A 25,000-nucleotide genomic window follows, 5' to 3' on the forward strand; every position below is an offset into this window, starting at 1 on the left:
TGTGAAACGTCTTGTGCGCTTGTGTCCTTACCACCGCCGGCACACGAAAGCACACCATTAATTTTGGCAACTCTCTGTTTCCCATTCCAGCTACGATGCCAAGGCAACGTTCGAGCCAACGTGGCGCACCGACCTCTGCATCACCGAGAACCTACTGGAGAACATCACACGCTGCATCTGCCCATTATCGGGCACGTTCGTGGTACTGCTGGCGAAGAAGAACTACAACGTAAGTACACTCCCGTCCTGCCGCCGCCGCTGTCATCCCTTTTCTAACCCCATCAGCACTGGATCAGCCTTTTTCAGGAGCTAGAAACCGAACCGTGTTGTCGATGGTTGAGGTCAAAAGTGAAACCGTCTCAAATCGTGTGTCCAGCCGGTCACGCTCGCTCCCAAATGCACGGGGGCCAGTCTGGCCGGTTTCTGGTCATTTTTGGAAGCGTCTCAGCCTGTGATTGCTCAACGGAGGGCCTCTCGAGGGTTTTTGCTGACCTGATCGATCGGAAGCCAAACTAAGAAACCAAAGCCCAATGGCCCTGGCGTCTCGAGAAATTCACAAGACGGTTGCACCCCCTCGAGAGCATCGTATATCATTTCAAACAATGCTTCTACGGCAACTCCTTCTGCACCCTTCCAGCGGTTTCGAGTGTTTTAGGGACCTTTCTGGTTCGGAAGAAAACCCTTCTGGGCCACTTTTCACCAGCGGTTGGCTCAATTTCTCGAGTGCACAGATCACGAGAATCGCCCGTATGTTCCCTTCACTTCATTAGCTTTCCTTGGAAAAGCGTTCACTATTTGTTGAATTTGGCAATAGTGCTACCATTCCACCATTCAATCAGCACAATAGAATAAGCTCTAGAGCTTAATCAGATAGTTTGCGGTTCAGTTTTCGGCGGAAAACATCCTCGATGGAACGTTTCGGGTGGATTTAAACCAGATGCGAGGAAGAGCACGAACGACACGGTGCCCTGTGGGCTGTAATGGTAGCTGTGGTGTCGTCGTAGCAACAAATCAAAAACCATTAAACATTCCACAGCAAGAGAGCTGTCGGACCGACGCGCACTAAACCGCGTTAGCCCCAACCACGCATTAGGAATGAAAAATGGAAAATTCCTCCAACAGCTGAACAGCGAACGCACGGGAAGCGAGTTCTTACGGTGGTTCCCGAAATCCCACAAACCCGACTGGTGGTGGTGTGGTTTCAGCGGCAGCAGAACAACCACTTGGTGAACTTTCCCGGAGTCCAGCCGCCAACACGACCCATCCTTTCCCTTCGTTTCCTGCGCCCCTGCAACACATTGGGCTTAATCCTCTGGAGTGGAAAAACCTGCCAAGCTGATTAAATTCAACATTTCAGCTCCAGTATCTGCCCTCCCCGTTCGTGGGCCGCTTTGATCCGTTCCAGCCATTGCTAGGACCACAATTCACATTCCTAGCGTAAATCTGCAGCTGTGCTGTATGTGTGAAGGTACACTGGGTGCTACCCGGGTGCAGGTGCTCCCCAGCGCACCTTCGAAAGACACATTCTACTAACCCCTAAGAGCCCCCCGCGTACTGGCCACCGAAGTTAATGGAAATATTTCACTGGAAAACAATAAATTCTCATTTAATTCAGTTTAATGATACTTAAGGCACCATTACAATACATTCCGGTGTGCGTGTCTTGTTGGTGTGCGCTGGGAAAGGAACCATCGAACCGAAAGCCTAGGCACGCCTCGTCAGCATCAAGGGAGGAAGGAAGACGGGAGGGAAAATGGTGGCACAATGCGGCTCTAGTTGGTAGGTATAAAAATCGAAAGCAAAAGCTTCCCTTCTCCACTGGTTCCACTTGTGCTGCTCGCATCGAGGCGGAAACAGTCGTGCTACAGACACCGGAAACCGGAACAGGCGGCACTTGCAGCATCTTACTCCGACTTCCGGTCGAACATCTTTCGCAGCACCGCGCATGGGAGGCCCGTGCCGTGCCAAGATTTACGCCGCACGGAGCATCGAAATGGATTCAAATGGCCTAAGGTTCATTATGCTCGACAAAATATGCTCCCCTACCACCGCCCTCTCTGTCGCTCGCAGTCGGCTTCTGTCTGCTTCATTGGCTTCAACGACTGCGGATTTGTTTGCGGATATTCATTCTTCAGCGCCACCACCGAATAGCTCCATGCTGCGTAGCATTGTCACTTGTGATGCCGCTACGCTTCCGTGGCATCGGGAACGCTAAGTCCGCTCGCTCGCTTCCGCTTGTTTCGAATACAGCTCAAGTTTAGGAGTGTAGTGGAGACGCCAGAGCGGTGGCTTTTGGGTTGGATGGAGGATTCTAAATCATCGTTCTAGGGAAATCATTGTGTTGCTATTCAAACAGCTGCCTAACATACGCTAGGACCAGACGGGAAGTGTTGGAAGTGGCTAGATTTCTCACCGATTGTGAACCGTTCGTTTGGCAGATCAAATCGCTAATGGTATTCAAATGTTCTGTTGATAAGCGCAGTTAGCTGTTTCGATTATCAATTAAGGATTCATTTAGTTTCATCTTATCGTTTATTAGTTCAACCTCAAGACATTTGAAGGAAAGGAAATGTTTTTTTTAAATAAAATGACGATTGATTGGATTGTAGATAATGCTGTTACATTTCAATTTAAATGCCATGTTGACCTTAACATAAATTTAAATTCATAGTCCATTTACCTAAGCAAAAATAGCAAATGTATGATTGATGAGTTCCTATTACTTGTAGCGGCCAACAGAAGAGTGTAAATTACGAAAACTTTCCGAATGACTAGCCAGCAAGACGTGAAAAACAACTCTCTTGGGTAGAACCGTCACCAAACAGCAAACAAACGGCATTCTCCACCGAAACGAGTCTGACACCCAAGACCATTATTGATAAGCAAGTAACGTTTTCAATTTATCTCCTCCAAAACTTTTTTTTGTTTTAACTTCCAAAGTCAGGGATTTATGAGGATTCGAGCTAACTTGCGGCTGCTTGTCGTTTGCGGTTCGTTATTCATCCGTTGCTCTTCCATTTTCCGGCAAACGGCAAAACTCAAATCCCCAATGTGACCAACCCACACCACACCAGGTGCACTCAGACGCATACAGAGAGCGTAAAAATGCGCGTCCCTGCCGTGGCCAAATCTGCTTCAAAGTCTGCGAGTTTTCTGGGCCAAACTTTACGCAAACTGCAATTAGTGCGGAGTCCATCGCTCGTGAGACACTTTTTTTTAACGACAAAGTTGGAACCGGACGGGGGGAACAGTTAAAAGCTTAAAAATTGGGAAATCAACACGTTTCCCGCAGTCCCTTTGCGAGATTAACGATCTTTCTGAACCGTGACTCTTCGCTCTCGCTCTCTCGCACTCTCGTGCGCCACTAATTGAACTTTCACTTCATTTTATCGCCCTCAACCTGTAGCGGGTGTAGCCTGAAAGGTAAAACTTGAAAAATGAGCGACTCTCGTGGCTTCTAATTAAGAGCAACTTTACCATACCGCACCGGTTCAGAACCGGTTTTCTAAAATGCTGCCGGTACAACACTAACACTAACGGCCAGCCTGGGAGTGCAGGGAATGTTCGAAAAACATTCCAACGTGTGTACTGCGCGTGGCATCATAAATTTATTAGTGTTCTCGTTTGGCGACGACGTTGCCGAGCTTCCCATCATCATACTGATCTGTCACATCAAGCCCGCAGTGTGGCCATTCTGGCAGCTTGTTCGATCCGCGACCGCTCCGCGCCAGCTCTTGCTCCGGTCGAGCTTCGATTGCCGGCACACATTCACACTAAACGTCGGTCCAGGCTTTTGCCGCATTTCCGTCACGTCACCATCGTTGGCAGTCGCGACATCGCGGTTGTTACAAAGTTTGTTTAATGCTCGAACCGTCTGGCTCGCCAAACTGCCAACTGCCAAACGGTGATGGTCCACTCGAGACGCGCCCGGTCGTACCGAGCTGTGAGACTGTGCGGAATGTTGAATGAGATTTTTGAATTCCGCTCGCTCTTTTCTTCTCCTTTTTTTTTTTGTTTTGCTTTATGACGGCGACTACAACGAGAAGCACGGGGAAGTCTCGGAGCGCAACGAATGAGGAAAAGAATTTATGTTGCGAGCCATAAAATTTTCGATTCCACTGCTTTCTTATTGAAAGTCGAAGATTTGTTCGACGAGTGGTACCGACCGACCGATTGTCACTGTCCCGCCGAACCTGCCAATCCGGCACCGGCGACGGAATCCGACGATAAAGCCGCCGACTCTGGGGTTTTCCTTTTCTTTTTTTTCGCTTGTGCTAAAGCGCTCAACGCGCTCCGTGCGGTAAGTGCGGGAATTGGTGTTTATTTTCATTTTATGTTGGTTTTTATGTGAAATAAAATGATAAGGTTATGGCTTTTGGTGGATCCATCGCGTCGGATCTACGGTCACCACCGCACCCGCATGGCATGCTCGATTCGATTTGTGTGCGCCTCTCTCTCTCTCTCTCTCTCTCTTAACGTTCGATTCGGACGCACTGATCCATGCCGAATGTGCTGTGGCCACTCCGTATCTGGCCAGTCTGTCGGTTGGCACGCTGACAATAAACCATTTGATGAAATTACAAACGTACGTTAATTTGCGTTGCCCTGCGCTCCCGGCAACTCCCTTCGGTGATGATTTTCATGAGTTTTCCCAAGTGACAAACGGTTCGACACGAGGGAACCCCTTCCGCAACAAGCTTATCCCATTCCCAAGTTATGGATGGCTCAGGTAGCAAAAGGATTAGCTTCCTCTCCTCGATGGCAGCAGGTAGTCAATGTTAGCTCGCTTTACTGCCACGTACCTTTCACCTAAGCTCCCTATTAATTACCGAAAAAGTTCCAAATTAATTCCTCTCTACGCAAGAAGGCACGCAGTTTGAGGTGAGAAGTGTATTCCCTTACCACAAACACTACACCACATCACAGCCGCCTCGCCCATCGTTTATGCTCGTTGGCGCATTATCAAAATCCTTCGACAACCGAGCAGCAGCAACAACACCCGAACCCGGAGCTAACCAACATTCCACATTAATAACACTCGATCAAACCCTTACTCTTTACGACGGTCGGTGGTGCTGACTGGCTGGCTGGTGATTTGACTTGGCGAAGCGATTAGTTCGTTTTTAATTGTTTCTAAATGATCACTTAAGAAGAGGAGGAGTAGGCGGTGGCGCCTGAGTTGTGGACATTCATTTTACAGCAACATAAATACGACCCCGCCAGGCAGGTTTAATGGAAGTTTAATGATCTTGCTCTGCCACTTGACTTCTCAATAGAAATACATAATGGTTCAGCGCAAGCATCAAGTGCTGACGAGGGTCGGAATTTCTATTTTCCGGTGTTCGAATTGGCCTCTGGAATTGTTAAAAAACACATTAACAGATATTCGAATGCTTTCCCAGGGGGAAAAATAGGGAAATAAAATCGCTTACATGAGAATTCTCATCACCATTCCCAGGACATAAACATGTACACGGTTCTATTGCAGCTACTCATGGGAAAGCAACATGATAAGAGATTGTAGCTTGTACACCGCTCGATCGTCCTTGTGCTCATAACCGGATTCTATTTTCCTTCATTTCATTCGCAGCCCTCGATACCGAAGACGGCCACACGCCCAATACTCGTCGTCGTCAGCTGCGGCTGCTGCTTCCTGCAGTCGTGCGTCGCGTTCGCCATCATGCTACCGGTTCTGTACCAGCGGCGGTGCTGTGTGACCTTCCTGAAAATGCAATTCTGTGCCGCCACCTCGCTGGCGATGGCAATTCTCGTGCTCGGCCTGCTGCAGCTATTCCCACCGGTAAGTCCGTCCACCAAACACACACTCCACGTTCTAAACACGCCACACACTAGCCAACACCAGCAGCTCGGGGTCACGGGATATTGGGTTATTGCGAACCGTGAGGATGGATCCGTTGGGTGCTGCAAGCAATTAAATTGTAAATTTGCAGCTGCCATTGGCACCAGTCGAAAAAGGTGCTGTTCCCGAAGGTGTGCTGGCACTGCCGGCTTCACAGTTGGCCCGTTTCTCACCAGTTCTTGGACCAGGAGGAAATTGTGGTACAAACAAAACACCACAACCACTACAAAGCCATACCACTGAACAAACGAAGGTCCGCAATGTGTTCCTGCAGAATGGAAGCAGCATGAAAATGAAGCAATATCGTAACGAAGTTTCATAGAAATACTCTTATTGAATGATTGGAAAATGTAGAAAAAAAGATTGATATTGTTACCATGGACTGGTTTAAAATTAGTTCGATATAAAATTCATTCCAACTTTCCTGAAAACAACCAAGGCGCCATGTAATCAAATTGACAGTTTCCGGACGCCATTGGTCGTGGTGTGCACGCTGACGCTATCAACGAATTGGCCACTTATCCACCCATGCGCTCCACGGCGATGAATTCCACAGTCGCAAGCTGATGTGCTTATGAGTACCGCTGATCCCCACTGAACTCTGCCAACCGTTCCATTGTCCTAGCCCTAGCGATGGACACTTGCTGCAAAGCTGCTTAAGCTCAGGCGACGACGCAACCGTGCTGATGGTACAATTTATTCTCGACTGCATCACCGCACTCGCTGCTCTCTGTACTGCATCCACAATCCCTGGCAACACATGGACGTCTCATGGAGCTAAAGTCAACCGTTTATCCTTGGCGCACCAGCTAGCCAGCCAGCTAGCCAAGAGAGCTAGCAAACCAAAAGAGCTCGTTCGGGCGTTCCAGAGCCCTAACTCGCATTCATCGCTCCCAGCGGACCGGTTCTGGGGTCTGGTGTTTAATAAAATGCTTATAAATAACGAGAAACTTTGTGAGCGGGAAAACGGGTTATTGCACCGCAGTGACGACGGCGCAACATAAAATGCAACCCACGTCGTCGTCGTCATTGGGAGCAGCATACGAGCCAGCACGGAACGCCGACCATTTCTCACGTGTCGCAGCGACTGCCCATCCGCGTACCTAACCCCGCGTTCCCTAGCTGCATATCCTTTGAGCGGAATTAGTAAGACAGCTGTTTTCACTTACTGTCGACGCTGCTGGTGGTTCGTTAGCTGCGTGGCGTACCAGCAAAGCGGCGGCGAGTTATGGTTACTCCTTATGATCATCAACCATCTTTAAGGTGGCACAAGGTGGTTCCAACAAAAACCGCTTCTCGTATTTCAAGTGGGAAAAAACAATCTATTCCTTGTTCCGATTTCATAAATGCCTCAACTTGTCTCGAGTGCTTGATACTTGGTACCTGGTACGCGGTAGACCACCGAGCTTCACTGTAGTGGTTCTGGAAATTGCTATCAATTAAGCGGAACAACTACTTCAGTGCAAAACACTACTAGCCACTCACTGCGTGCACTCCTCCGGGTGAGCAAAACAATAAGGGGAAAAAGCGGAACAGCAACAACGGTCGTGAGAGCAACTTATGCTAGTGCTATGCATGCTGTGGAGAAGGTGCGAACGAGAGAATGTGTGGATTCGTCACCTCTTCAGGTTTAAAGTATCGTTTCAAGATGCTGCTTCACCGTTCTTCAAGTGGTTGGTTTTCCATTCGCCGTTGCAACAGTGGCGCCCAGAGGGAGCAGCACACTTGAAGTAGCGTTGTGGAACAAACAACTCTATCGCCTCGAATACCACGCCGTTTAGATGACCATTGTTTTACCTTTCAATGAGCAATGCAAGGATGGGAGTCCTCCAAGGCGTCTCAATTATGTTTTGTTGAAGTGCTGCCAATGTTAGCGGGACAAGTATGGCCTCGTGAGTTGCGATTGTTTGGCCTCTATTCCTTATGTTTGATTGAGAGCAGAAGTCTCAAACTCATATTAGCTGCGGGCCGTTGTTTAAAGTATCAATCAGGCCATTATTAAATTTCATTTTTCTTTCCAAAGACCAATTGGTGCCAGTGCCATTCTAAAATTGGTCGCCGCGCCGGAAGTACGAAAAGATGTAGCTCCGTTGCCGAAACCAGATGATGGAGGCGCCAGGTAACCGGTAAAATTGCATACTTTCAGGGGTTTGTGATAGAAATTTAAATTACGTTGGAAAAATGTTTCTTCATTCAATTTTTCGAACGCTACTGAAACATATAAATAAATTTGGTTTGCCAATTGCCAGACCAATACTCTACAATGCTTTGCCAACCAACATAACGCGATGCTTAACTGTGGCTTTTCAAAACCTCATACTGGATGACCCCCGAGATCACCAATCGGCCAGCGCTCTGCAATGTCACATTGGCCACTTCACCACCGACCGAAACCATCCTTTACCGCGATTAATTTACCGAGACCACAGCAGCGGCCCATCATGCCTACCATCGCATCTGCGCTTTAAACTGGATCTGCAGCAGGTTGTGGAAGTGAAAGTTTTCTACTTTCGCCACCACCGGGGCCGCCACCCGATCCGTCCCGTAATTCAATTAGGAGACTCGAGAGCTAAGTTTTCACTTTAAAAATTGACTTCAGTGGCCCGGCCCTTCATCACGCTCCGACTCCGGCCTGAAGTCGAGCAGGGTGACCCCGTGATTGCCCTTTAGCCACCACCAGCCGTAGCATCTAATCGTGCGGAAACACTTTAATGTGAATGACCCCGATGGTGATCTTTTTTTGACTTTCGTTGGGAGCTGCTGGACCTGGACCGCAGCTGGAAGAGCGAAGAGTGAATGTCTATAAAACCGAAAATGCGTTCCACTCGAAGAAACCGGAACTTGATTTGATGACGAGCTTGGGAGCTAAGGTGACAATTGGCTGGTCTTTCACTGACCTTTCGATCGCTGTTCAAGTTTCAAGCGCTTGTTGTATTTTTACGGTGCAGAAACTATTTGACTAACGAAGTGTGATGAGAAAAAATATCTATTAAATACAGTAAATGAAAAACATTTGAGTTGTTTTTCCAAATGCTGAGTAAACAAGCATCCTTGATCGTGAGAAATGCGTGATTGGAAATTAGATTTGATTACTGAACGATTCAATCAATTGCTCTTATAAGGGCAACAGCAAACTGCAAGTGTATCCAACGATATGCAATCTCAAATGCCCATCAGCGGGAAGTGAATGCTTGAATCCTACATAATCTAACCTCAAGTGCGCGTAGCAGATGCACTTTCGTAGCACTCTCTCTCGGGAACACAAACGTGAGTATCACTTCTGATAATTAATACGAAACTATCCACCCCCTCTCGCGCGCCATATTCTCGGAAGTGCGCACTCACCGACGATCAGCGAGCCCGGCAACCGGCAACCGGCATCGTGCACCGTATGACCGGTGGAAGATAATGGAGCCAGCCCATCGCCATTCGCGTCGCCGCCACTCAACGCGACGCCACTAGGGGATAATGAAAATTTTCCATTTTCACGCCCATTTCGAGTCGGAAAGTCATCCATCCGGAGACGAATGACGGTGTTTAACATCCATAATTTCTACCCTGGCCCGTTCTGGCGCATCCCTGGTTGGTCTGGTACTGTGCGCCAGCGTGAACGACAGTCAGAACAGCGTGACTCTGCTCGTCCCAGGCACCGGCGAAGCGCGAATGGGATTTCGTGACATTTGCCACAATCGGAAGGATCATTATTTGCCGCTTTCTGAAATTTGTCCAGTCCCTCCCCGGGACATTGCATTGCGCCTGTCGCGAACTGCGCTCGAATGCTAACTCATTGTACTTTGTGATCCCACGAGCGGATGTGTTAAATTCCAGGAAACTTTATTCACCGCACCGACGACTGTTGAATTTGCCATAAATTGCAATTCATGCAGTTCCGGTCACGTTCGCTCCGCTCGCTACGGCTTAAGCAGCCGCCTCCTGGCACTAGAATGTAGTCCACCCTCCCTGAGCATGAGCTGCACTTTAGCACCAACTTGTTGCCAATGGTTGCACTTTTGCACTAGTGGTGCGTCCTTCGTCCCTTTTTTTTTGCAAAGTTGCAGTATTATCACCAGCATCATTATGCTGATGGTTTCAATTATGATTGTTTTCAATGACACCCCACAAAACACACTCTCGACCCTTTAAAGGCAACTAAATACGGGAACGGGATATGGAAACGTTCAATTGAATCATCACACGAAACAGATGAAGCGTTAATCCGGGTGTCTGATCTCTTCGTCGGACCGAACAAAAAAGCAGAACCAGCGTACCAACACGTTTTTCTGCAGCTGCCTTTGATAAGCTGCTTCTATTTGTGAACGAGCTCTCATGCGAAAAGCATTATTCGCACCATTCCGATGCGCAGTGGCCACTGATGTGTGATGTTCATTTTGTTACCCTCTTTTACCAGCCTATAGAATCTCGCCAGTGCGTGAGGGTCGATTTGCATTGGAGTAGGTCAACTGGGAATCAGTGAATAGACGGAGCCGTACTTGCTGATTGGGTGAGACTGGTGTGTGATACGCTTACTTTGTAATGCAATACCATTTCATGCGCAGGTTAGGCACTAACACACCAATCAAACAGTAAAATTATGAATTCAAGTCAGTCCTGCACTCAATATTTGATTGAACTCATCGAACCAATTTATGAACTGCTGCTCCATAATTTACAGATTGCTTGTTATGGTTCAATGTTGATTGCAATAGGTTACGTACTGAATTCTATGAACATGTTCCATTTTTCCTGCAACATCAAAATCAATCAAAACCAAACACAGCACGTCTGTGGGAGAACCTTTGGAAAACATGGGCACCATTGTCGATTGCTCAAGCGTCCAATATAATGCCTGGTTCTTCCGCCAGCCAGACGGATGGACGGATCATTTGCAAAATCAGCACATTTTGGACAACAAAGCTGGGCCACCGTTTTCACCTTCAGCGAGGCAGAGAGAGAGAAAGGGCCCACGACGGCAGCGATTCAATGCCAATGGAAAGCGCGTACCTTTTATGTAGCGGCCCCTTGTGCATGCTATGCCAGTGCATTTTTCATTTTCGGTGCATCGTTTACCGACCCAAAAAACGTGACGCCTAGAGTGGTAGCGAAAGTTCACGCTGTTGGTGGTCACGCGTTTGTAAATAAATATTGCACGAGATAATTTATTCCACTTTTGGCACACACGCAAGCACACAGCCGGGCGCAAAGAGTGGCCACAAGCGTTCTCGTTTAAGCCATGTTGCACCTCCAGCGATCAAGCGGTTCACACTGTTGCTCTCAGGTGTGGTAGCAGATGAATATTGGAGTGAAATAAATTAAACCACCCGCAACGTCCCTTTTTGGGGTTTCGTTTTTCTCTTCACTTTGACTTTTTAAACGGCATTGGTTGTACACTGGCCACACCACAGCACAATTCAAGTGCAGCGTTTAAACATAGCAAAGCATACGAGAACGAGAGATACGAATTTATAATTAAAGGGAATTAATGTACATCCACTGTATAAACTACATTGAGTACAAGTTATAATACATAACTTGGTTCAAAATGTGATCCATAAAGATGTACAATAGACGCGAAAGTAGTTAATAACTTAGCATAATATTTGCTTAATCACTAGTTCCACTCTCTTGATACGAAACGTGCATCGGCATTAGCTTTCATTAATCAAGCGAATCAACTCGCTCGCTGGTCGCTGTGACCAATTCATTTTCCATCAAAAAGTAATCAATTACGATTTCTGCTTCTGGGAAGGCGCGGCTGTGTAAGAGATAGGGGAAATTAGCAGCGATTAGATCGCCCCAGTCACGCAGCCACCCCATTCAACACGTCCATCGCAGAGCTAATCCTGATTGAGACGCTCGAACCGAACGTCAAGCGCGAACCTATCACGTTGCAATGGTTGTCCCACAGCCTACAGATAACGTCATGGATCGTTCCTGATGGAGCACCCTTGCCCATGCGGTTGCTCTCATGAATGAATTTACTATCATTTCATTCCGCTAATGGCGTAGGTGCTTCCTGCTGCTTGGATGATGAAGGAGTTGTCAGGTTCTACCACTCAGCTCTCAGCCCCACGGCTCAGCGCTCGAAGCAGCTTATCGTAGTCCACGACGGCCCATAGGCTATCGCGCTCGCTTACGGATAATTAACCTCATTATGCTGCTACCTAAATGGGAAGCAAAGCATCCACTCCGTCCGTTCGATCCGTCGGGCATAAACCGCAACCCAATGGCTCATCTTCGGGAGGATAAATAAACCAATGTTGTCGGGACGCCCCGATAGATCAGATATCTTTGACGCAACCACCCCACCACTCAATACAACGCTGGCGGCGAATGGCTGTGCGTGGTTGGAATAAATACGATCGGAAGTCAATTACACTAGCCAGCGGTCTGGGGAGGGGGGGGGGGGAGGGGGCGGTGACGGGAATAGGGAGGGGCTGCTCACAAAAGCAACAGCTTCCGGTGCTTGCCAGCTCGCATGTATCAATACAGACGCCTGGTGACATGTTTAGTCAGGCGACATGTGGCCGAGATCGAGATGATTAAAATGTAACATCCTGACTTTCTGACCTTCGGGCTGTGAATTTATGGCATAGCATTTGCCAGGCCGTAAGTGAGGAGGTGATGAAGCGGTGGTGAGGTTTACAGACTTCCTCCAAAGTGAACAACAAATTCCATGCAAATGCTTCTTCACGAGTTAGTTATTTATGAACACTGTGTTGTGCAGTGTGTTGCCATTTTTTATGCATACGCAAGGGCTGGGGAAGAGTTCGGAGGTTGTCAGACATATTCAAATGTTGAATCGAACAGCACAGGTGCCTCTGAGTGTAAAACATGATCCATCATGTTACGAAAGGAAATTTATTATTTTTAAGGAAATTTATTATTTTAAGGAATACACGAAGCGTAAACTGTCGTATAAACTGAGAATGTAATGCCAAAAAGTTTACGCTTCGTGTGGCAGGCATAATCGCATGAAAGTTTATACCGAAACGTCAACTGCAATTACATTCGTGCACCTGCAATTACACTATGCTATTACATCAATTACTTGAGTTTCTGACCACAAAAAACATAAATCGACGAGATAAGTTGATTTCTGAACATCTTTTTTTATATTTAAAGATGTTTTTACTGTATATTTGCGATTGTAGAACATTCAATTCATCATAACGCTACGCTTCATGTTGGTGCTGTGTTTACGCTTGCTTTTACGCGCGGATTTACGCTCCGCGGGCCTATAATCTTTTTGACATAAGTATAATCTTTTTGGCATTACACTCTGAGTTTATACGAGAGTTTACGCTTCATGTATCCCCGCCTTTATGCTTTTTTATTCTGGTTATTGAACATGATTAAAATGAGATATTGCTAGTTATGGAAATGTGTAGTTCAAATTCAGCAAATATTAAGTTTTTACTTATACTAAATGAAATCCTTAAGACTAACAAAAAAAGTGAACATCTATGAGATGTTAGAAGAAGTACAGCGACAGGATAACGCGATTATTGTATAAAAAAAATCACTGTCAATGGAGAAAGCCATTTTAACACGCATCATAAATGCCTACTTGGATCGCTTGACTAAATCGAATCCAGAAATCTGTCACAAACAGCGCTCTGCAACATCTACAACCTTGTATCAAAGAGCTCCGCTCCACCTGAAGAACGCTTCCTAATGAAAAGACTATTTCCGGTGCAGATGCAATATCGTGCAATGATGATGAGAGTGCTTGATGGATAATTGACTAAATTGTCCCAAAATTCAGTGACTCTCAGCATCGTTTTCATGTCGCAGAAGGCTGCTCGCATCACCAAAAATGACATTCCATGCATTGCATGAAACTCATCATTCTCAGGAGAAACAGGTATCCTCCTTCAGATTATAATGCTTTCCCCTCCTCAGCAATCTGCCGAGCTAGCACAAAACGGCAAAAACTGCAACAAAAAGAGACAGTGAGAGAGTTCTTTATTTGAATGATTTCTCCTCTTCATATGAACTCTTCTTGCGCCTCAAGTGATTCGTTTTGCATCTTCTGTGATGCCGTGAACGTGATCGGTTCCGTGCCCGGCGACAAACTGGGCAAAGCTGTCATTCTCTTAAACGGGCTCCCAACTAAAAATGCATTTCGTGTGCTACGTTGGAACGTGTTTTTATCCGACGAATCACTGCGACATGTTGCCACCGTTATCTTCACCTTCACTAGCATCATCATCTAGCAACCGTGCATCGTTTTGCATCGGGATTGTTCGAAAACGAACAAAAAAAACCCCTCGAGGATGCCTTCCCATCGCATTCCTTCTCGCCCGTTGGCTGCAGCATACCGTACGGAGCGGGTTTTCGTTTTTTATTTTACTTTTAAAATAAAGAAAAAACACGAGCTCCGACGAGGCAAACGGCACGAATGCACCATCTGACAATCATTGCTTATGAATGTCAGAAAAGAGTTGAATTCGTCTTTCGTCTTGCATCTACATTAAATGGTCGACTTGTGCGCTTCTCTCTCACGCCGGGCACGCTGCTTCAAGCGGTTTCTTTGGTCTTGAACAGATTTCTGACAAATTCCAGGTGCGCTTACGTTTAACGCATGGGATAACATTTTTCTCTTCCATTCTCATTCTCTGCCTCGAACGAATACATGCAATAGACCAGCTGCAGGCATCAATCACACTGCGCATTCATTTGCTATCCTAATCCATGTTGGGTCACATTGGATCATGGAGTAATAATCTTGGCCTTGCAACGATCACAGCGCAATGCTTGATAATTTGATCGAAACGCAATCGATCAACAATCACCAACTCCAACGATTTCAAAATTTCTCTCGATTTGCATCAGAAAGCGTAGAGCAGCAATCAAAAAATGGAAAGCAAGCATTCCGTAAAAAGCATCACCCCAAAACACACTCGATCCACTCGGCGGGCGTTGCTTGCGTAGTGTCGCGAAATAAAGTTTTCCCATTTTTCATTTCAACACCGATGGACCGATCGCACGGCACAAGCGCAGGCCCTCGGAGCCATTCGGTGCCCGAACTTTCCGTCCTTTTCCTGGAAACCATTTGTTCCACCCGCGGGGGGCGAGCGGCTGCTCCAGTGCTCTGCACATTCCAACCGAAATCAGCCACACAGTTCAGCACAGACCACCAGTGGCCGATGAAAACCATGTCAAGTGCGACGACGGCCAATGCGAGAGAGAGAGCGAGAACGAGCGGGCCAATAAATTTCATTTTCACTTGATTGATAACCAATTCCCCGCGGAGGCTGGCGCACAAGCTTCAGCAACACAATGGGAAATGGCGAGCGCAAATTGGTGCGCCAAAAGTTGAACACAATCCACTTCGGAGTCTTTTACATGCCTTTCGGCACTGCAAATGAAGCTAACCAACAGCAGGAGCAGTCACTACCAACGGGCAACCAACGGGGTAAAGTTCCACTCGGTTGTGTTCTGGTCGAGTTGAGTTTTTGGCTGGCAGCCGGCGTTTCGTTCCGGAACGAGTGCAGATCGCGAACGCGAATTGTATCGAGCTGAAATGATGTGAACTGAAGTGTTTTTCTTTTCTTTTTTTTTTTAATTACCGGCAACAAAGTTCGACGTACCACAAACAACGTCGTGAACGCCACGCCACGTTCCCACGCACCAGCGAGAGATGTCTGAAAGTTTTGGAGTGGAAAGCATCTTCCATTCCATCAGCAGCACCTTGGAACCATCTTCTGACCGAGGCTCCATTTGTCAGCCCGCAAATCAACGCAGCTTGCCATGCAGTGTGCTCATGGTACCCTGCACTGGCACTGCGTCAACAAGAAGCATGAAGCAGTCTAATGAAGGTGATGATGCTATCGTCAACACGGCGTCTGCATATGGCACGGAAAGTGATAAACTGAGCGAGGTGGCGACCGAGTACATTTATTACGACAATTAATTGAGTGTCAGCCGCCGGACCGCGCTGCTAATTTGACAAACCATTTTCCGGTAGATGACAGACGGCGTCATCCTCAACCGGAACTGTGGTAGCGCTTAGGTCGCCAAGAAGGGGTAGATGAGGGTTTTGAGATTTCCGTCGTTGTTGTCGGACCGTGGTCTTCGTCGTGTGTTTGCTTGTCTCGTTGCAGTCTGGTCGTGGTGTTGGAAATGCGCTTTCAAATGGCAGATTGCTGAATAACTGGATCAATCAAGATGGAAATTCAAGATTCGGACAGCGACATTTGACTGTCAATCAATCAACAGATTCCGAGCAATTTTCTTGTGGTTCTTCATCCATTATATACCAACCAGATAATGCAAGCAACATCTTGCAACCATTCCTAGAACCAGACATGATACATCTTCGACAATCATATTTCCATTCTGCAAAGTGAAGCCAGTGCCAGCTGATATTCTATCTCTGGAAACGTTCCAATCGAGATTGAGCTAAAACAAGAAAATAACAAACACAACATCGGGAAGATATGTCGATACAAAACCCAAACTGATTGCTTGACCGCTTGTTGATTTGCTGTTCCCTGCAGGAAGAAGCCGTCTCTCACTAACGGAGGTCCTTTCTATTTTCGTTTCCAGGAATGGTACGCCCTGGTAATGGCACTACTGTCCGGGTTTCTGCTACTCAGCATCTCCACCCTGGTGGCCATCACCGTGCTCGTAACGACGGAACTGCATGGCCCGCGGAGGAAACTGCTGGTTGCGACCAACCTGGCCACCGGCATTAGCGGAAGCATCGGGCTCAGTTGGTTCCTGCCGATCCTGTGCGCCACCTCGACACCGCTCGTCTACAACGTAATGCTCGAGTCACCGGCCCACTGGTGGCATGCGGCCGATTCCTTCGGTTTCATCCTATTCGTCATCATCGAGGCCCTGTTTGTCGCCCTGTTCCTGTTGCTGTTCCTCACGCTCATCCGCCGACTGGTGTATCTGGCGAAGAAGCACGACAAACACAACGCCTCCATCCTACGACGGTAAGTCAGTGTCCAATTGGACGGGGGAATTGCCCACTACCTCACCTAACTCCCTCCCACCAAAGGAATAACTTCCGTTTTGATTTGCTTCGCTCCTCAGAGAGCATCGATTGCATCAACTAGTTCTGCTTGTAAAATACCTCCTTTCAGTCGAGATACCATCGAGTATTTAAAGTGCTTCAGATGCTTTTGTGATGCTACTGGAACGGAATATTGGAGTAAAACTTATTTTTATATCAAAAAACAACCTAGTGCGTCATTGAACAGATTGATGCAGATGATACGCTTGTTCCTGCCGTCGTAAATGAATGAATTCCCAAAGGAAAGGAAAAATTAAATAAATCATCAGTTTATCATCGCGAATGGGGCTACTAATGCATCACCCATAACATATCAATCTCATGACATGAAGAAGAAGATCGTTTGATCTTTCAATTATCATGCATATCCTTCCGGCCTAACATTCTAATAACTAAACATCTAAAGAAGGTTCCAGTTGGGTTGCCCCGAACTGACTCACCCAAAAACCTTAAAGTCAATCCGTATCCATTTCCCTCCCTCTCGCACCATCTTCTCAAAACCGCCACCACGATTCTCCCAAGATGCCCCCGGGGGACCGGTTCACGTCTTTAAACAGATAATAATCGACCTATCGGGGTCCCCAGATGACCGCACAGCCACCAAATTCGGTACACCATTCAGGGGACGACTGTCGGTTTGATCCCACGCTCCTCCGAGATAGGATCCTGGGATCCTACATCCCTTGTTAGCTGCTGAACTGCAGGGAACCAACCAACAGCGACAAATAAGCGCTCCTTCGGGCTAATCGTGCAACCATCGGGGACCATCCGGACATCGGACGCCACGGTCAACTCGGCAATAGAATTTATTAAATTTGTTTTCCATATGCCTACACAACACGCCGCCACGCAGCGCACAATAGAGGGCAGGGGCACAGACTGAAGTGAACCCAACGACCCGTCCCGGACTCGCCGGGAAACCCGTGGGAAACCTTTTGCCAATAATCTGATTACATGAGAAATCGAACGATCTCGTCGGTCGGGCTCCGGTAGCAGAGGCCCGAAAATTGGTCCCTTGTGCCCTACACTTGCACCACCACCACCACCACCTCCTCTTCCGCCCGGGGGGCGATCAATCCGCTTCATCCGACGGGGCGGAAGGTCCTGGACTCTCATCCCAATGGGACCCCATTGGACCATCAATCCATCCCGGTGCGACGGTGACTTGTTGAGCTTGTCGTGGCCCCGAATTTCGAACCCTTTTTCCTCGAAGACCCTTGGAGGCACCCTCCTCAACCCCACCCACTGATCCACTCACAATGGTTCTATCGACAGATGGCAGCGCTAGCAGTCGGTTTGCTCACGCTTTGTTTTCGCTTCTACTCAGAGAAGGGGGGGGGGGGGGGGGTGCTTATGCTCAAGATGAACTTCGCTTTGGCAGGATAGGTATGCTGGCAGGTAGCGCCCTTCCAGCCCGCCACCGTCCGTGGTGCTTCTATTTATTTATGAACCATCAAAAGTTGATGCTCCAGTTGGAGCATGGGCGGATGTGCCAGGGCCTGTGATGCCTTTCACAAAATGGTGTTCATAAGCGGGAGAGAAAACAGGGTTTGTGATTGAATATAGACAGGGTTGTCAGTGTTGGCCTTCTATACGGGCAAGATGGTTTGACTAGCGTGGAGGAAAAGGTTTTGTTTCAATTTTTAAACACAATTTATTTTGTGATAAAGTAGCAGCTTGGTAGCATTGATGGATGATGTTCTACTGTAATGATCACTAAGCGAAGGCATAAAATTTTAACATAAATTGTACTCTCATTGGGTTTATTTCTGTTTCATTTCACCATAAAAAATGTGTTCCGTTTTATGTGGTACAATTTGTTAAATTTTCCCAAAAAAAGTATATATTTGACCAATCAACAAATCAATTTTCCATGTTTTCCTGTTCATGCTTCATGAAAACCCCCACTTGCTGTACCGAATATTGGTCTAAAAACCAAAATAAAAAGTCTAACCTATTGGCCAAGGACGATCGGAGTTCGCAATAATGGTCCTTACCATTAAACCACAACTATCTATGCGTGAATGTTTGATGGAACCAGAAATCAATGTGGCTCTTCATAACATCACATCACAAAGCAAACAAATCGAAATGAAATTAAGCAAAATTGTGTACCTAATAGACCAGACCACGCACCCTCCCCCCACAAACACTGATTCCTCGTACAACATCAATCGATTTACTGTTCCGCGTCATTGGCTTCCCGTCGTTGGACTCAGGCAGCAAAAAACAACTACCGGAAAAGCCCCCAAACCCCAAACCAAACCACCCCCCCAATGGTATTGGCGGTTGGAAAATGCACTCACAATACATCACTTCCTGATGCACACGCGACAGCATGGCTGTGTTTGTATGCGTGTGCAAGCATCGGACTTTTCCACTCAATTGACCATTAAAATTGGGAGTTTTCCGCTCAGAGAGACAACACCCATTGCGCCGACCATCGATAACTCGCCGCTCCCTGGGCAGAGCAAATGCAGTCATGCTGAACGCGAAGTTTAATTTGTTGCATCAGAACAAGGAGCAAGGAGCCTCTCGTGGTGTTTTTTGCCAAGAAAATGGTTCTAAAAGCTCTTTCTTTTTCAGCATTTTCTTCTCCTCTTTCGTGGACTGCATTGCATCGTTAAGACACAGTCTTACTCCGTTTCCTTTTTATCCCGTTTGGCAATGGCCCTCGAATAACGCCACGATCACCGCTCCAGTTGCCATTTCGTTGTGTCGTGCGTTGTTTCGCCAACAATGGGAAGTCCGCCCGTTAGCTGCTTCTTCGACAGTGCTCAGAAGACTCGTTCCGTTTGGGCAAGTTTGCGAGAGATGAGAAACGGCGAATAGAGCGTTCCAAGTTCCCTTAGAACCGCTTCGCACTGCGCTTCTTTCAGGGCCCGGTTTGTGTGCAAAACGAAAGAAGTTCTCCTTACGGTGTGGCTCCATCGCGCACGCCATTGTTGTTGCTATCGTTGGCCAGTAGACCGGTGGTATGTCGGCTTTTGGCCTCTTATTTATATTTTCCAGCTCCTGGTTCGGTTCGGTTCGCTTCGTTACCTTCGTTAGGTGAACTGCAATTGAGAAGTACTCTCCGTGGAACACGCTCTTCCCACCGAAGCACCACAGAACACTTTACCAGCAAAAGAGCTCAAAACGAATGGCAGAGAGCGTGTGCTGCATTCTCGTCTATAAGCATATCCGGGCAAAAACTTCTCGATTCGAAGCGCAGTAACAAGCCCATCTCGGGGATCTTGACACTAAGTACCGAAGCGCCCAGACCAAGGGGCACATACAGACGCACACGTACACACGGTTTGGCTAGACTAGACCCCCACCGTCACCACCCCATTAGACTGCTTGTCGTTCTCGTCGTCGGTGGATGAAAGAAGGAAAGAAGGACAATCTAGGCAACAGCTCGACCGGCAAGCATCCTCCTAGTCCGTAACCGAATAAATCCTTTTCTTATGCCTCAGCGGGGCCATCGTGCCCCTGGCCGGCAAGAATGCAGTACCAGCAAAGGTTTTGGAACTCCTAAGGGTAGCCAGTACTCTGGATACACCTAAACGCTACCGACGATCCCGTGCCTTGGTGGATTATACCGGTCTGGTGGATTGGACCTCCACTAGACAGCATCATCATCATCATCATGTGTGGGTCTGTGAAAAGAAGGAATAGAGAGGCTCGACTCGAGCTTAACTTTCGTCTTGAAACGGTATGCTGCGTGTTGCCTTTCCCTTCGACTACCGGATGTAAACGATTTCTTTCAATCATGCAGATAAACTGAGATTTACGACGCTCCGACGGCCGTGCTGGCACGGATTTCCCAATCTCTTTTTCGGAGCGATTTGTGTCAACATTGCCGGCAGCTTACGTAGCAATGTGCCGCCCCCCGGGGGGCGCGTTAGCGGACGGATGCTAATGAGCAATCAGTCGAATCAGTGGGTATTGTAGACAATGTAGGAAAGTTCATCAATGTAGGCTGGCAGGTAAACGACTGCTTCAGTCTGTTTGGATGAAATGATAAACCTAGTAAGCAGCGACAGGGTAAAGCATCTAGTTGATGCGGTGGTTGCTAGGCATCATTAAAGTGTTGTCTACCCTTTTCAATCTGTTCTTTTAATCGTATTTTTACAGCAAATTTGATTGGATTCAAATTTCACAAAGAAAATACTTTAAGACATTACAAAACGCCAATTAACATCTGCTAATTGAGATCGTGTACACAGTTCACTTGTTATTGGAAGTTGTTATAGACTAGAGAAAAGAGTTTAGTCTTCTCCGAAGGCAACAAGTAGGATAGGTTCCTCTTCAATAACCTAAATAAACTCTCCACAGATTAATTCCATGCAATTGCTCTCAACGGATCCTTCTACCCAAAGTTCGAGCTCGAACATGCAATCCAACCTTATGCCAATGTACTAAGTAACGACCTGCATCTAATTGAGTCTCTTCCACTTCTGTTGTCTGATCAGTTACAATGCAATTACTTAATTCGATCGGCAACAGAGCATGCAAAGAAAACAAAACCAACCCATCGATCCGAACGGTGAACCGATTACCAGATTTTGTCTACCAACTCTACAACAGTCTGCTGTTTGCTCAAGACTACACGTCTATCAGAACTTGTTGACGCTAGGGCATGGTAGCAATGAACTTGCGAATGCAAGGAGCAGGGAATGTGCACTCCAGTACCATCTCATCCTCTCCACTCTTCATTATCACAAAAGGAAGTTGTTCCAGGATTGCATCTATCCAAATGCCAGGAACAGGAAACCAGAAACGCACACACCAACACCAACGCCAGTTGGAATGTTCATAAGAACGACCAGATAGCGACGGTGAAAGTAGCCTCCGATTTGTCTTGTCTCCGATTTTTGGTTTTTGCTACCCTTTTCGGTAGTACAACTACGAAATCATCCGGTTCCCGGGGACGATGGTTTGCCTTGATCATTCAATCCCCAGCTGTGGGAACAGCATGAACACGTGTTTCACGCGTTTATTGAATTGAGCACGGAATAGGTGGTGGTCTCTCGGATACGGAAAGGATAAAATATCATCCCAGCAGGACAATAATAATCATGATGCATTCTCAGCATCCACAGCTGGTACCAGCGGTGGCCGGGGCTTGTGTCTCACACTGTGTTCCCATTCGCATTTCGGAACGATTACATCCAGAAAGATATAGAGCCGCACTGGTGGCTCGCATTCAGTTCGACACTTTATTCGCCACTGGTCACGCTACCGCGTGGTCGAGGGTTCGAAACAATTGACCTTCGCTTCCGCGATTGTCTTGGGATGGCACTTTGGCTTGTCTGGAGCATCAAAAGGGCACGGAGATGGCCATGGTGGGGTGCTAGGTTGGAAGCTTTACTGGGATTGGAGCGCACCGACACTAGAAGGGGCAACTTTTCCAATATTCTGCCGGACGGTTGGTCAGTACAACGACACCACACAGTGGACCGCGCGGAACTGCAACAGAGTGATAGAAAGTTCGACCGGCAGCCAACCGGCAACCGGAGGATTTACGACAGAAGTTTCCTGCAACCCTCCGGGTTTGGAACCTTGACGAACAAACAACTGCGGGATCACTGGAGTGAAGCTATCGGATATATGTGTTTTTTTCTTTTAAACAGAAGCATTGAACTACTGCAAAGTATCTTCTTTGTGGTGCAGTGGTTGAGGATGAATGACAAGACTTCCGTGAAGGCTTCCGCCCCACTTGACTTGTTTTTGGTGTTCCTCACGAGTAACCTGGGCCGCTACTTTGTTGATTTATCGAAGTAATTCAATTAAAAATGCCAACTTTGGACAGCAAAAGTCAACACATCTAGGAACTGACTTGATACTTCGCTACAGAGTAACCGCACCACAAGCAAACTAAGTTGAGCTTAAGCTTAATAAAAGATTTGTAAACTCCCCGTTGCGACAGTTGCGTCTTCTAAACCACGCATCCACTCAAAGTAACTGCGCTACACACCTCGAACGAAATGTTGTTTCATGATTCTCGCTCAAACATAAATCCTTTCCACGGAGGTGTCTCTTTTACCAAGAAAGGGGGAAAAAACACGAATTAAACCTCTGCCGCAGCTGGTACCGTTGAGTCGAGAACACTTCTTTATCGAACCTACCTGCCTGCAAAGGCGTCTCACAGAACTTGGTCCCGAAAGCCCAAGAAACCATACTCATTTCCATCGAAAGTGCTGTCCGCAGCAAACTTTAACCATTTTCGGAACCCGCTTTTTGCATGCTACAGCACCAAGCATAAACAACCTTTCGTCCATCTCACCGCCACTCTGTGTGCTTGTCGTGTGTGAAATTTCCGTTTCATCATCAGCACTTTTTTGCTACTTAAAATTCAATCGAACCGCCGGTTTCCATCCTACCGAGCAAGCAGGCGAGAGCACGATGATCCCGGCAAGGTCGTAACCATCGAGGGCAGGCTGGAAGGCAGGCTGGGTCCCCGGTCCTCCGAGTTTGCAGATGTTTTCGGGGTGTTTTACTTTGCTAGCTGACAAAATGACTTCATCATCATAAGCCGGTCGTCGCATTATCTGCTGTGGGCGAGGGGTTTTGAAGGGTGGGGATTGATTAAGCTACCACCCAACCTTCATCTCTCTCTACTCCTGGCCCCATAATATGCGACGCCTGGGTCCTGGGATAGGACAATTTGTAGCAAAACGCCCGTGTGTGACGAAGGAAGCTACTGGCTTGCCATTCATGCTCAACATCCAGCGCATCAGCTGAAAAGTTTGTCAAAAAGGACGAGGTTTCAAACGAGCGACCACCACCCCGAACACACTCCACGGTCCGTGCTCCACTGACGTCAGCAATCGCTCGATTGACAACCCCCAGGAAAAGCAGGATGAAAGTTGCGGCCTCGCTAGTCCGCATCGGATGGATCATCGAGCTCGAACTATTCGAAACAAACTATTTCATCCAAGTAGTCCTGGGGGCGACACTCGAGTCAAAGGAGTAACGTTTGGGGATCACTTTTTTTCCTCGCTCTCTCTCTCTCTCGTTTTGGGCCAAACTGCTTCGTTCTGTGTGGAAAATTGTTTTTCATTCCATCGAACACATATCGCAGTAGACACACGCGGGCACAGGTGCTGTGAATGAGCGGTGAAATCTTGGTGACAGGAAATCGTCTCGGTGACTATCATATCCAATGTGTATGCATGTGTGGGTTCCACTATCGGTTGGGCAAGTGACAATCTGATATCACCCTCTTCTGCTGCTCTCCGTGGCTCAAACCGTCTCAATGTTGTCGGATCGATCGAAGAACCATCCCAATCGGCGTACCATTTCGAGATATTCAAATCGACATTCGTTCGAACGTTCATTCCTTTGAATGGCGGTGTGCCAAGCCTAAAAAAAAGGTACAAAGCTCCAACCTTCCCTCCTTATCCTTTCCTTTTCCTCCACTGATTACGATTATGAACGCCGCTCAACCTTACCGGAAGCTATTGTTATGCTTGCCCGGATCATGATTTCCTGCTCGTACGCTCTCTATGCTGTCCTTCATTTTCACTCACAGACACGAAAAGAAAAACACATAAATGTTGTGCTGATTGTCTTTTGCCTTTGCTTTCTCTTCGCCAACTAGGATGAGTTTGCTGTACCGGACCGGGCTGCTGTTCGTTTCGAACGTCCTCTGCCACACGTTCTACCTGGTGTACGTCAACACAGACGGTCTGGCGTCGTCGTCCGGTGGTTACCTCTTCAGTGGCAACAGCATAGCACTGGTAAGCATGATGGGGATACAACTGTGGGGCTCCAACATCTTGACTTGACTTGACGCCACATTTAGGCCTCGGGCCAGTATGGCCAATTCAGAAGCGTAGAAATGCGGAAAAGATGGAGAGATCAGCTTTAGGGTGATATGGTCGTTGATGGTATTAGGTACAGCAACCATCGCACGTTTGCGGTGGCATCATGAGCATTCCAATGATTCCTTGATCAAACTACCGAATGCCACAACCAGCTTCTTGTGGTTGCGGCGAACGGCGTATCAAAGTGGCGATGATTGTAGAACCAAATCGCGACAAACATTTGGTTAAAATTCTCAGTAGCCTCAGTGGTGAAGGTTGTGAAAGGGTTTAAGAATTATTTTTAGCGTTTTGAGTTTAAGA

General features: G+C 47.4%; 1 protein-coding gene across 1 annotated transcript in view; it reads left to right on the top strand.

Annotated features, from left to right (window-relative positions):
- LOC126577486 (uncharacterized) overlaps positions 1 to 25,000 on the top strand; it is a 99,120-nt gene that overhangs the window by 68,202 nt on the left and 5,918 nt on the right. Inside the window, exons 17-20 of the mRNA XM_050239153.1 lie at positions 91 to 229; positions 5,591 to 5,800; positions 16,412 to 16,806; positions 24,475 to 24,613. Coding sequence (XP_050095110.1) covers positions 91 to 229; positions 5,591 to 5,800; positions 16,412 to 16,806; positions 24,475 to 24,613 — 883 coding nt within the window. The remainder of the gene's footprint in view (positions 1 to 90; positions 230 to 5,590; positions 5,801 to 16,411; positions 16,807 to 24,474; positions 24,614 to 25,000) is intronic.

The sequence above is a fragment of the Anopheles aquasalis genome, chromosome 2 (genome assembly GCF_943734665.1).
Source record: "Anopheles aquasalis chromosome 2, idAnoAquaMG_Q_19, whole genome shotgun sequence".
Lineage (NCBI taxonomy): Eukaryota > Metazoa > Arthropoda > Insecta > Diptera > Culicidae > Anopheles > Anopheles aquasalis.